The 14,755-nt window shown below is 38.2% G+C and overlaps 1 protein-coding gene across 2 annotated transcripts in view; it reads right to left on the bottom strand.

Annotated features, from left to right (window-relative positions):
• Positions 1-693: 693 nt before the first annotated feature.
• The window catches only part of LOC113030167 (seizure protein 6 homolog), a 94,768-nt gene continuing 80,706 nt past the window's right edge, over positions 694-14,755 (bottom strand). The window contains exons 10-17 of one of the 2 annotated variants that reach the window (XM_026181339.1): positions 6,654-6,850; positions 5,647-5,841; positions 4,963-5,154; positions 4,589-4,783; positions 4,357-4,395; positions 4,144-4,252; positions 3,963-4,059; positions 694-2,824 (exon numbers count right to left, since the gene is read on the bottom strand). In XM_026181339.1, coding sequence (XP_026037124.1) covers positions 2,798-2,824; positions 3,963-4,059; positions 4,144-4,252; positions 4,357-4,395; positions 4,589-4,783; positions 4,963-5,154; positions 5,647-5,841; positions 6,654-6,850 — 1,051 coding nt within the window. In that variant the 3' untranslated portion in view covers positions 694-2,797. Of the gene's footprint in view, positions 4,060-4,143; positions 4,253-4,356; positions 4,396-4,588; positions 4,784-4,962; positions 5,155-5,646; positions 5,842-6,653; positions 6,851-14,755 lie in introns of both variants that reach the window. The other variant, XM_026181338.1, reaches the window with a different exon arrangement.

The following is a 14,755-nucleotide window of genomic DNA, read 5'->3' as shown; positions in this document are numbered from 1 at the left end:
GCCCATGGTCCACTGGTGTAACTGGCAATGTATATATGCATTTCTGCAGTGGTCCTGCGGCATTGGGAGCTGTAAAACCCAAACCTCAATGGAAGAGGGAAGCCCTAGGAACAGCTAATAACCTCAGGCCTCTAGTGGGGTTTGAGGAACACACACACCAGAGATGGGTTGTTTTAATATATACAAATGCTTCATAAGAAGATGTGAAGAGGAAACAAATACACTGTGAGTTATAATTCACTAATATAAGTTGGATGAGAACTACAGCATGCTCATCACAAAGGCTTGTGAGTACCTCATGTGCATGTCTTGTTATCATGCTGCCATCTAGAGGTGCACAAATGCATGGAGACATTTATATGGTGTTGCCTGCAATACAGTATTTTTGCATCGATTTCATTTGAACGCACATGCTTCAGTTGCACAGATAGCTGATAATCTCAGTTCTGGTAATTGCCGACACGTGGCAGCATAAATGCTTATGCTGCAGCTTCTAGTATATGGCCTTATCCCGCTGTAGCTGTGGTGAAAATCAGTGGTTCCACACAATATACATTTTCCATTTGGCCCTTTTTAAAGCTAACATTTTGACTTGTGACATATAATGTTACGTGTCTGCCCTGTTATTATATCAGGTAAGGACTTCTTTATGAGTTTAAAACACAAGTTTAGTCATTAATGAGTCAGTGACAATACTTATGTAACAATTTAATTTATTTTTTTGAGAGGGTTATAGATAGTTAAAGATGAAGCAGTTTCCTGTATGTGGTCACAGCAGCTGTGATACTGAAAGAAAGATTTGTTAGAACAGAAAGGATTTGCACAAAGGAGATGAGATCTATCTACAAAATTGAACACAGGCAGATGCACCACAACATGACCCCAAGTAAACAACCATCTGTTGCACAGGGATTTATTTTGCACACTGCAGGATTTCAATTGTTTTGTAAAGCAGTGACTCAGTGACATGGATCAGGATGTGAGCTGATTACTGTATGCACTCACTAGATTTTGAGGATTGTTGTCCTAGGATGCTAATGATGTGGTGCAACTACACTTTGTAACATACACAAATTAGCTAGCTGATGTTTATCCTTTAAGGCAGACTTTACAGTGTGATAGGAGAAGAGCGGTATGCATAGCTAATGGTTCCTGAATGAAAACATGTATTTGAGAAATTCTCTGAGGCCGTATGCAGTCAGAACTACACAAATGCTCATAGTAATATATCCAGGATCATTTCTTAAATCCCTTAATCATGAACATTAAGATAGAAATGAATCATAAGTGAAAGTAAATGAATCTTGAATGAATCTTTCATGTACCTGTTATTTTCACATGTGATGACTCAGGTTATAGTCAGTCGTGAGGCACTCATATTGGACAGGCAGTCTATTTACAGATAGCAGACTCATACAAAGTGAAGCAAGTAATAATGGCAATTATTTTTTTCAAAGTCTGTTGGGTGGATGGGGCCTTTGTATCCAACAGAGCTGAACAATCAAAGCCAGATTTCCTCCAATCTCTAATTGCCACTGACTCGAGGCGATAAAAAGGACTCGAAAACATTCAATCACTGACAGTCATCAACAATTTACTTTAGAAAAATATCACCATGATGTCCCACAGATTAACTGATTTGACTGTGGAGAGAAAGACATATTTACAGTAATACACAAAATAGGTAAAATGGGGAGGAAAAAAGAAAAAAAAAGAATATTGGAGTAAAAGATGACTAGTGCAGAGATGGTCCAAAGAAATTGAGTAATTCTTACTTGTGCTCTAAATGGAACACTCTTAACCTTTTTCATTCATCCTGTACAGATCAGACAAGGCAATCTGCTTAAAAATAATAATAATAATTTTAAAAAAACCCAGGAAATTATTGAGGGTGGTACAGCTTGTGAAGTGCATATATGCTCCTCCTTATAATACAGCTGTTAATTATTACAGCAAATCTCTTTTCTAATAGATGTTATTACCATTCTGATTCAATGTTGTCAAAATGAGCAGTGCGAGCTTAGATGAAAGCAAGTAGTTAGATGATGTATAAAGTGTTGGTGATCAGTCCTGGACATTTTATTAAACTGAACATAAGAAAATACAGGCTGCAATGGCAATGATACAGTAAAAAAAAAAAAAAGCCTATGAAATGTTTGTTAGGTGGGCAGCTATGGATTGCCACTACATGTTTTTTTTTTTTCAAATACCACTGCTAAAGCTTTTACCAAAAAAAAAAAAAAAAGTCTATCATCAGCTTATGGTCATTTTAACTTTTCTTCTGATGAAAGTGAGTAAACAATTGTCACTTATAAACAGTAAAGCAGGGTGCTGATAAAGACAATACTAAAAAGAAGTTTGACAAGTCTGCATATGACATACATAGATGTTATAGCCACACATAAAATTGTTGTTCAATAACAGCACAACATTGTGAACTTCACTGAAATGCAGTGATAGACAAAGCATCTTCAAGGGGATATTTCTTTTTTATTAAGTAGCCTATCTGTTATCCATTATTTAGGTATAGACAAACATGATTTAGCATTTCATTCTCAATATGTTACATATTTCATGACAGACCGACAATGTCTTTCCAAATTCTCACCAACCAGTGGTTCTTAAGAGAAAAAAAAATCTTCAGACAAAAAGTGAGTAAGTGGCAGGATTGAGATAAAGTCAAAAACAGATCGTTGAACGGTCGGGGTACTGGAGTAAGATGAGATCTCAGAATCAGAAGGAGACCTCACCTCATAGTTGTTCTGCAGTACAGCCAAACTGGACATAATGACAGGATTTAGTATCTAGAATGAGTCTGCCAGTGCTGAAGGAGCAAAGAAGAGAGAATAGAGTCATAGAATTACTATTGTCACAACAGCCTATGCATATATTATGTACCTTGTGTACCTTTTGACTTATGAATCAGCTGGTAACTATACCCTCAAGAAGACTGAGAATATGTATAAAAACTAAATATCTATTTTAAATAAAAATAGCCATTTATGTAATTCTAGGTTCTTCTCACTACAAAGGTTAAAGTACACTTTATAGGTATATGCTAGTTTAAGGCTAATTAACGTCACAGCACAAGTTCATTTGCTAGATTTCATTTGCTAGATTTTACAGCAAACTGTACCTTTATACACACACGGGGACTGCAGCATATAGCATGATAAACATACAACTATATCATTTCCAAAAGAAATTGTGATGCTGTGTAAAATGTAAATCAAAACAAAACAGAGTGATTTCCAAATAATTTTAAAAGCCATATTTAAATGAAACCTGTACAGAGGCAACATGTAAAGTGTTGAAAATTAAAGGCCTCCTTTGTACTGTGGTGTTAGATTTGTAGATGCAGTAACAATAATGGCTTTTGAAAGTGTTCCTGAACGTGTGAATGGATTTCTGCTACAGAACCATTTTAAAGCAATGCTTTCTGGGTGGTTGACAATAGCATGATGTTATTATGCAGTATTGGAAATACATGTTGGTAAATTACATTTAAATGTTCTTTATCTATACTGTCTCTCACATTGAAGCATTTCTTAATCTCGCTAAAACACTCTTTTAAAAAAAATTATTTAATTTGTTTTTGTATTTAGTCTACTGTTGCCCCCAAATCAGCGTTACACAGCACCACAACTTTTAGGGAAAAGTTGGGTAAAAGTTACCACTATGAGCTCTAACATAGCACTCTCACTTCTCTGAGAGGATAGAATGGAAATCCAGGATGCAAATGAGATGTGACATCAGAGTAAAGTGAGGAAAAATGTTCCTATCTCACAGCTCAGACCACTAGCTCTCAGTGATGAGTGACATGATGACGAAAGGTGTGAGGGCGCCCTCTGCTGGTGAGACATGAGATGACGATGGGATGACATCCGGATGGGAAAAGATCAGGACAGCACGCTGGTGTTCTGTGAATCCACGTCTTGCATGCTCATGACATCTGTACTTACTCCACTCTCATATATGGGGTTGTCGAAAGCAGACTCTTCTGTCATGTTGTCATACGGTGGCGAGGACATTGGCATTCTGATAGACTTTCCCTGGAGTCTGAGCAAAGAGTACAGAAACAGGAAACATCATGTAAAGCCTTTATTACAAGGGAAACGAATAAAATTTTGAGTCATTACTTACTTTGCAAAGTAGATGTAAATCCCAAGGACAATCACCAAGATGACTGCAGTTGGAATAAATACTGCAAGGGCAATGTTGGTTCCTTCTGTGCCATAATTTGTATTAACAACTTGAAGAAGAAAAAAAAAAGGACATAACATGTAATTACCCCTGTGAATGATTGTCAACAAATAAATATCAATCAATTCGGCAAGGTACTGAAATATGACTTACCATCTAGTCTGCGTTCATTTACATAATGTGTCGAGGACGCTACCAAGAAATAATTGCAGTTTAATGAGTATGTAGACCATATTTATGCAATGTGAATCACAGTGCATGCTTTATTTTTATGGCCAAAAGAATCAAAAGAACCTGCATTTGTAAACAGCACTTAAAACTGTTGAGATTCTGCTTTACTTTTTGTATATTTTGACTGTATTTAAAAGCTTGTTACGTGGTTTACCTCTGCAGGCAGGAGGAGTGCTATTCCACTGTGACGGGTGTCCAGGAACACAGTATATGGTGGCATAACCCTGCAGCTCATAGCCGGGGTGGCAGGAGAAAGTCAGCATCTCTCCTGCTTGATAAAAAGCCTTTTCAGAGCTCTGCATGCTGGTGGAAGCTGCACCGGGATTCCTGCATGGCTCATACTTTTCAGCTGAGGAGCAGTACAATATATTTGATTAGGACTATTATTATTTTCATGCACCTTTGTACAGTAAAAACAGTGACACATTGTAATTTTTGCCTTTTACTCATAATTGCTTAGCTGCACATCGCTGACATAACATAATTGCATGTCTGCGAATCTATGCTATTCTGACTGAGGGAACTTACGGACACATTTGGGCAGTCTCTCGTTCCACTTGGGCATAGCTGAATCACGGTTGTAGCAGGTTAGAAGGCTGGAGCCTGACAGGATGTAGCCTTTGTTACAGATGAACTGTACAGTCGATCCAACAGCAAAGCGACTGCCTGTGATCACTTTACGACTGTGCTGCACATTCCCGGGGTCCTGGCATGTCATCACTGGTGCAACACCAAAAACAAGTGATGATAATTAGTTATTACTGCCACCGGTGCTGGTACAGGAGTGATAAAAAGTATAATTAACAAGGAAAAATATTCAATTTGATATTGTTTTGATTTTTTTTTCTTGGGTAACTGGAAAAACCTTTAAAAAATTATGAGGGGCAATTACATATATGCACATTACATTGAATTTGTTGTGCAAAGGAAGTGCACCGGCTGCACTAAATATTGTTCCCTAAATGTCATATTGTTAACTATTTGCCACATGACAATGCATCCTCATGTTATGTATTAAAGTTGAACAGTCACAGAATAACACAGTTACATCAAACTAACTAATTAACCAGGTATTATGGTAACAAGACTATAATTAGCCATGTTATCATAATATTTAAGCAAAAAGGTCTGAGACTTGGACCAATGATGGCGTATTCTAACTCCCAAGGTGGACTAAAGAGAAACTACAAAGTTTTATATGCTTCCTCTCACCTTCCTCGCATTTTGGCACATCACCGCTCCAACTGAGATCCCACTGACACATGAGGATCTCAGAGCCAACCAGTGTGTATCCTGGGTAGCACTGGTAGGTGACCACAGTGCCGTGTATGAGATCAGGATGCGACATGCTCTTCCAGCCGTTGGTGATCTCCGGCAGCTCTGAGCAGGTGTCATTCCTTGGCACCTCTGTTGGCGTTGGCGCCATTGGTGTCATGCAGCGCAGATATGGGAGGGAAGAGACAGGTTGTTAAAAAAGGATTTGCAAAGATTGTGAGGACAATGTGTTACTGAGGATATATAAATATTCTCCTAATAATCCATTTTCTTGTATAACAAACATTTTTTTTTTATTGTTTAGAGCAGATCTAGATCTAAAAGGAATAATGAGGATCCTCAAGGAAAACGCCGAGCATTAATATGCAACCCCCACTGCAGGGAATAAATACGACTGCAGATTTTTTGCTTTCTTTGTGCTCTAAACAGAAACTGTTTGGGAAGAAAATGTAAATAGAGGCTTGTGATGTTTCCTAGGAGGAGCGCAGCATGTGGTTTGGCACCAGTCAATCTGTGCCTCCCTAACTGCAGCATACATGGCGGGGAACACAAAGAGTTAGGTAAAACCAGCTGATGTTGAAGTGAACACTTTTATTATGTTTCGTGTTTGTTGTTATTTAATCCTGTGCACCTGGGATAAGCCAGAAGACAGATAGACAAAGGCACAGCAAGAGTGGGGAACAAAGAGACAGGGGAACAAATACACCTTTCTTTTTTTTCCTGTTCCCTAAATGATGATGTGTTAGGTTCCAGATATGAGTAACATTTTACATTCCACATTTGTTTCCATTTGTGGTCCCTTGCTTGTGGTACTTTTACAGTAAAAAGTATACAATATATGTAATCCCAAGAAAATTAGAAGAATGTATGCCTTATATTAAAAGCATGTAATATTAGTGTTTTGGTTTTTTTTAAGAGGGAATGAAACTAAACCACCGTCTTACCAAAGAAGTGAACTACAAAGCCATTGTTGTAGCCGTAGATGTTAGTGGCAGGATCAGACTGAAACTGAATAGTGACATCAGCCATGGAGGTATAGAGCTTGAAATGTGGTCGCGTGCCACTGTATTGGCCCAGGATGTTGGCAGTCAGGTCATCACCATCATAGAAGGTCAGCAGGTCATTCTTCCCCAAATGGAGACTAGGATTGACATCACAAAAAAAAGGAGTTACTTTTTGTTTGTTTTCCCCTTAGTAACTTTGCAGATTCAGACAGAGTTCCCTGGCTCTGAGGTGTATTTGCTGAGTGATAGGTTTGTAGCATAAACCTATTCGCTGGAACGTTCAAGACAATTTACTACACAGCAAAAGCAAGACACAAGTAGGCAAAGTTCTTTGTGTTACTCATGCATGCGTGAGGCCTGCCTGGAGCCAAGTGTCGTTCCACCCACTTGACCTCTGTCAGACTCTCAGCCAGGTTCCCTGTAACACTCCTTTTATTGTGGTTATATGAATATGCATAGGTTCATACACACAAAGAGTACCTTGCCTGTGCGTTGTGTAAGTATGTGTGTGTGTGTGTGTGTGTGTGTGGGGGGGGGGGGGGGGGGGGGGGTCAGAGTGTGACCCCATAAACAACTTCCCTAAACAAAAGGCACTTAGACTAAAACTGACATAGCTATGTTTATCCTACCATAAAACAATAAAACAAGGTACGACCTCTCCCGTGCTCCCATGGTGTGGGTGTGAATGCCAGAGCACTCTGGAATGCACAGGAAGTCTTTGCAGACTCCTAAGGATCACACATCCTATCACTACACAATCGATTATACACCTCTAAGCATATATGGTTAAATATTTCTAAGCATAAATGACAATCAACAATATAAACCTGACACTGAGTGTTGTGCACAGAGCTTCAGTTGGTAAATGTGTTCTGTCTCCCTTTACGCTGATGAAAGCACAAGCTGATGATACTAGACAGTGTCAGCAGTACTTGGAAAATTGCAATTTTGTTTATATTAGATGCATCTGATGCAATGTAAACATTAAATTATTCATGATTCATGTCTGTCTGACGCCCCCCAACACCCCACCCCGCATCCCATGAATATATACTGATGTGCATATATGGGTATTTGAGCATATCATCAAAATAATCCAAAGGAATTACTTTTTGAATAGTCCTACCGGCCTTTTACAAAAAGCTGCCATACAAGCAAAAACTGAATTATAGAAGAACTACAGAAACAGGTAGAAAAAATAACAGATAATAAATAATGAATAAATACGTATGAATTCAGTTGTACATGTTTTGTGTTGTGTTTGTGATGTTAATGTGTGATAGAGTATACGGTAGTCAAGTCACAGTTTGGCGGATTTTTCGCTGTTACTGATTAACATAAAAATGCATTAACCTTTTTCCATTTGGAAAATTCATATGTCTTTGTAATCACATCAGCATCAATCAGACACAGAGTATGAAGAATACTGGGGGGAAGAAATGTAGTCATATAAGCTGTAGAGGACAAGAAAATGGTTGCTCTTACCCGTGACTAAATTTGGTGTCGAAATAGCAGTGCAGCTAGTTTTTACAACTTAACTTGATTGTGTTAATAATCACTGAACTGTACCATTTAAAAATTAAGAATAAAAATAGCACAATGCCTTCAATCACATGCTTCATGGGAGCCCAGCAGTGGTGTCTTTACAGCCGTCTCCAATGCAAACTGCACATCACTGTTTACTGTGCCAGATCAAGTGACAAAACAAGGGCACAAAGTGTGGTGAGAAAACAGTGCTCAGAGTACAAGTTTCAAATTACTATGCCTCAAAAATGTGCAGTTTCTGTAGCTGCTGTATGTAATTTTGGCTTGTTCTTAAATGGTGTGTCTTTGTCTTTTCTACATGTATTTGTCTGAGCAATAGATTTACAGTAACACTGTAGAGATATCCATATTGTTAAGATATCCAATTCTGAGTCAAGCTCATCTATAAGAAAAGCGACTGTTGTGTAACAACTGTCCGAACACAAATGAGTAAGAATATGTTACAAATAAATAATAATAATAAGCTCTGAGATAATATGCTATTCTCAAATGTTTAAAAAAAATCTCATTAATGAGCTGATTATTAATACTGACAAAAAAACTTTCAAGCAAACATATGCCAACACTCTAAAAAAATAAATAAAAAATATCTCAGCAGCACAATGCTGCGTATAAAGAGCACAGATGTGTAATAAATATTTAATGTTAAAAGATGAATGAAAACTAAAGTAATAAATTACAGCTTTTATAGCATTTTTGTGCAACTTTATGTTTGTGAATGTTTCAAGTATCTCATGCTCAACCAGATTTGATATATGTGACTGATGCACACATGAGCCATTGAAACGACATGACAGGATTTTTTTAAATCGCATGCTGAGGACAGACAAAATGCAACTACCAGCTGACTTGCTGTTATGATCCCCAAATTTGCTTACTGTATCTTTTAGCTTCTGGATTATGTTCTTGATTGAGTTTTTGGCTCCAGTTTTGCATTATTTTATATGATGACCTCAGTTTTATGATATTACTGAGTCATAGTTTTGTGGTCACTATAGTGGTCCTTAAGATTTGAAGCAAAAACATATACTGTGATTGTGCTCACCTTTGTTCAAATTCAAATTATATCACCCAAATTAAATACTGTTTTATCCAATAAATTACTTGAAATTGTCAAACATGCCAACACTGTCACTAAAACCTGCTGTAAATATTGCCACTGCCTGCTATTAGCCTGATATCAGTCTGTAACTGAATGCTATCTGTTTCTGATAATAAAGCAATTAAATGATGAATTGTCAAAAATCGCATACCTGTTGCTGTTTACATAAACAGAAATCCACATTTGCACCTATTCAACCATGTGTTGTTCTATAGGAATATAAACCAAATGTAACCGGCTGGCAGGCAGTTGAGTCGAGTCCTATCTTGTTGGTAACCAGTTTGCATTTATAAATTAGTTGCGAACTAATTTATAGTTGCAAACTGTTGACAATCTCTCTGAGAGTGATTGAAGTTAGTCCAAGTCAGACTATGATGTTTGCAGAAAGGTTGCCTCCTATCTGTGCAACTGCCTTGTGATCTTAAGTTGTCATGATGTGCAACACTCAAGTTCTGGGCAGACATTCAGTCACCACAAGCTGCAGTAGGTTGGAGAATGTTTAAAAAATTCAATGCAATCACCAAGGAGCCGAGGATTTTATGTAGATGGAATAAGGTTGGTGTTTAATTTTCATTCGTCTGACTGAGCTATTAGCTTTCTTACCTTGCTCTGTATTAGGAGCAAACTTTGTCAAGTATGTCCAGTGTTTGATGGTAATTTGGCTGAGCCGATTTAATGTAAGTTTGCTCAGCTAATGTTATCTCAAGATGGTGGTGCATTTGATGAGCCATCTTGTTCATAGTATCCCCAGAGGTTTTTTTTTAATCAATATTTAATAAAATACCAATATTTGGTGTCCCTGTATAGATATAATTTTGCCACACAAAATACTGCAATTTTATGTTGTATCAATTTTTTCCCCCAGCCCTATTATATTCTTTATATACAGTCCTTATGCATAGTCCTGTCTCCACTTTGGTTTGTCAGAGCATCTGTTGTTCCTTTTCGATGTTCAGACCCAGTTTATACTCTTATTACCATCGTCGTGGTGATTGTTTTTGGATATATGTTTTGTTCCCTTTTGGAATATGTTTGGCCATTTTCAAAACAGCCAAATAAAAAGGGTTGATCTTTGCTTATTTTTGGCTTGCCCGAGTTAACATTGGGGTCCTGTCCACATCCTCACTGACAATTTCAGCTTTTTTGGGACAAACACTGTAATAGGAGATAAGGCCATGTTATCTGTGATTGACGGCGTTTCATAATAAAGGGAAACAAATGACCTCTCTTCTACTCTGTCTTTTACCCAGAACCTCCCCACAGAATTCCTCTGAGAGCAAACAAACTGCTGTTAAAATCAGACTAGGAATAAATCTTGAATATTTTATGTTGACTAACAGTATAAACAAAAAGCAGATCTAATTAGCCCCACGAGGTTTGCTTCTGTGAAAAATAATGCAAAATAAAATTTTAACACAATATGGCCAGAATGATGGGTAGATCTTTTTTTTTTTTTTTTTGAAGAAATCTGGACAGGATTTTCCTCCTGGACACAAATAATGAATGTGGGCTGCATGAATTTGGGTGGCAATGTACTCCCTCTGGTTAGCTGGAACACTATGAGGGCAATTTACACCTCCGTGTTCTCTGACAATCGACCACTGTGGATTGAAGTGACAGGAATGACAAAGCCAATTTTCACTTCCAAATCTCCATGATAATACTCTATGGAAATACAGACCTGGTGCCTTCTATGAGGGCATCTACAGGATAGGCAAATAACTTTTTTGACCTTAAACTTTCTTCTTTCTCATAAATCTATTTGAGGAATACCATGAATTCTGCATACACTGCATGGAATCTTCATTTCTGTTTGAGCTCTTCTTCACCTTTGGGTCATAAAAGCTATCAGTCTTCTCTGCTCTCATGGATTTCCTCCCAGAGTGATGTAGATCTGTCATTTGGTATTAATACTGTGTGATTACATCCGGTTTCTGCATTCTCATCACAAATATATACCAACACCCACTGATCCCTTTTGCCACATACTATAAAATGTTGCCAATGTACTGGCTGTTCTTTGTCTCTTGTTTTTTTTAAATGAAGCTAGTTTCTAATTTTACTACTTTCACTGTGATTGATTTTCCTGTTTTTTCCTACTACGGTGGTTTATCAGCACCACAGCCCATATTCTTTGACACTAATGATGTATAGTGAGCTCCATCTCAGCCGTGTTGATCTTTGCCCCCTTTGTGCAAACCAGTGCATCTGAGAAATCTTTCCTCACAGTTTTGGCAGTGATTTGGTCTTTAAAGTGTTTTAATCAAAATATATTTATCAGTGCCATAGCTGACGTTCTGATAAACAATTAGGTGCACAACTTTGCCTTTCAGCGTCATTAGGTCCCCTCGAGATCTTAGATATCATGTTCAACACTGTTGTAATATCCAAAAACAATCAGTATTGTAGTGGGCACCATCAGCGGATAACTTTTCCACTTGATGCACTGAAACCACTCACGTCTGGCTTCCTAAATAGCCCCCTCAGTCACGCTAGCTCGTCAAGAACCTTGCGGTCAACCTTGGTTTTAAATTGCCCTACTGACCTCATCTGTTCTCTAACCTTTCTACCTGAAGTTTATTAAAAAATCCCATTGACACCACAGAAGACTGCCAAACGCAAGATGCCTCCAGTCCAAACATCCACAGCACAGTAAGTCACTGCAGGCTACTCGGCCACACACCGCACCAATCTGGCAGTCACTGCACCCAAATGTCATCCCACATGGCTCCTTTCTTAAAAGATGGCCCCCAAGTCATGAAAAGCCAGTCCTGGCCTGGTTTGAAAACTGGTAACTAATCTTAGAAATATGTTGTCCCTGAGTCATTTGCTCTGTATCCATGATTTCATAATTCTTTTCAATTTTCGAAAGATATTGTGTTTCTGGGAATACAGCAACAACATCTGAGATCTTTGTTGGTAAACAACAGTCACGAACTACTACTGGCCACAAACAAAGACGGGTGAGAATGCAAGACAGACTTAAAAAAGATTATTTATTTGACTAAATTTAGTCAGATCTTACTTGACTGAACATTTCCCTCACCAACTTGGCACAGGCATTTGCAAAGTTCCAAGGTCTGCTTGAAAAACAATTTCTGAAAACTCCTCTGCATACCAATGCCACCGGCTCAGTTCTGCAGATGAGGGAATGACAGTTGTTTTCTACAAGCCTGTAGGCATTCTGTCACCTTCACTGACCAGTCAAGTTTAAAGAACACAGCAAATCTCTATTAACTCTAACAGAATGGAAATAGCTCACGGTACCATACTTTCAAAAGCAACCTTCTAACATCTTTTTCATACATATTTGACATTTAAATTGTTCTGCTCAGTTCAAATAACATAAAAAATAGGCACCTACATAATCACAGCATAAGCTGACGTCCAGGTTGCATGTCATGTATAGAGTCACCACAAGAGGACTCTAAAAACCAGTAAGTTCAAGCTGCAAAGTCTCCAGTCCTGCTCACTAAACTGAAACATTAGCACTGTTAAAGAGACTTTGTGATCATTTTGTCTGGTGAAACACACTTCCAGATACAATATGCTCAATGCTAAAGCACACGCGGACCACTTACCTAGCTATATTCCACAGGTGGGGATATCAGCTGTAACCCCTTGTGTCTGGCTCTTGCTGGAGCCATGCTCCATGCTAATTAGCAAGGAGTCGGCCCTCCTGTTTGGCCTAAATTAATTAATCAGTCCTCATTATGCACATTGCTCCTCTGTAATTGCCAGCACTGGCACAGTGATGAATGATAACACAGAAAACATTCTCATTACTGCAGAAAAGTGTGTGCCCACCCTTATAATGAGACGACTCTTATCCACAAGAGCCTTTTGTCACTTTAACATGCTAAACGCATGCACACAAACACACGTTGATGCAAATTACATGTTGGCCGAGCCTAAAGGAATGCTTTTTCTCAAGCAGAGTGGACCAGACTTGAAGGTAATGGTGGGGTCCGCAGGGATCAGACAAGCTGTGGGTTTCAAGTGCCAGGAAAGCTACACATGACCAACCCTGAGATAAACTAAAGCCGGCCACACCACCATTAATTTACAGTGAACAGTCTCATGTGGCCAGGATTAAAAGAAATTTGAGCATGGTGCAATTTAAAAAGAGGGCACTGAATGAAAATCAGTTTACCTCTAATCAAACTTGTTTACTTCTGCGTGATAAAAAAAATAAAAAATCCTCTCTGATCTTTATTTTATTACCCTAGGTGCACTGGTTGACTTTTAATAACAGAGATTAATCACTGGGTCTTAATCTCTATCTAAAGATCACAGTGGCATGCAGGGTCACATAAAGCTCAGTGCTGTGTTCAGACATTGTTTTGTATTGGTCTCCTCTAATGCTTTTATTCCCTTTTGATCTGCGGCTCATATTTGAGTGACGGCTCATATCTCAGTGCCGGACAGATATAGTTTGGGAAATGATGCGTATTTAGACCACGCAGCAGCATACAAAACTGGGCATGAGCAGAAATAATCCCCGCCCACACAAATGTTCAGTACGACACAGCTGGGCGATATTAATCTGTATCTTTATGCTTAGTTCAGCAACTTTTAAAAGATGAATGAGCATTGCAGTGGAACACAGTATTTGTTACTATATCTACTGTTGTTCTAGTGTACATTAAATATGAACAGGTTAGTTTATTTTTATCAGTATATTTTACACTCTCTAGTTTAGTCAAGTCCCAGTTTATAGCAACAGAACCACTCCTGAGTACAGTACTGGTTGTAGATTGTGACCACCTCACTCTGATAACAAAGTAGCACAATTCAGATACACAGATATAAGAATGCCATATGATGACTATGCCTAGACTTAATCATTTTCAGTGGTGGAGCTTTCTTCACCAGGAACTCAGAGCCACATTCTTGGCTTTATTATGTTTCACATTGTGTTACTGCCTGATTAAAAACATATGTAAAACAAATTCCACATAAGAAAAAATCTAAATTTAAATAGCTCAAATAATAAAATGCTGAGCAACTGACCAAACGTCAGTTATACCGCTACCGACTTAATGCACGGGATGTACAATAATGAATTGAAGATGGTGCATTAGTGCTGAATGTTAAACTAGCGAGCACTGTTCCCTATGCATCCACAAAAGTGACCATGAATGTCTTAACTGAAATGATGGAGTGATTTAAATCAGTGAAAAAGCTTCATGATTGCCGCCTCTGGCTGCTGTTCACTATGGTAGATTTGTAGTAATGATGGTGATTTGATTTGTTCTGGAGGTTGTCTATTAAGGACAGCTTGCAATCTGTCTGTACAGCCTCAGACTTCATTTCATAATTATGTCCTAATTTTATTACACTGTTCAGAAAGAATTATGAATATGGGAAATATGAAAAGTGAAGGGAACAAATT

The sequence above is a fragment of the Astatotilapia calliptera genome, chromosome 10 (genome assembly GCF_900246225.1).
Source record: "Astatotilapia calliptera chromosome 10, fAstCal1.2, whole genome shotgun sequence".
Taxonomy (NCBI): Eukaryota; Metazoa; Chordata; class Actinopteri; order Cichliformes; family Cichlidae; genus Astatotilapia; species Astatotilapia calliptera.
The sequence above is the reverse complement of the archived record's forward strand: the minus strand, read 5'-3'. Positions and strand labels throughout refer to the sequence as shown.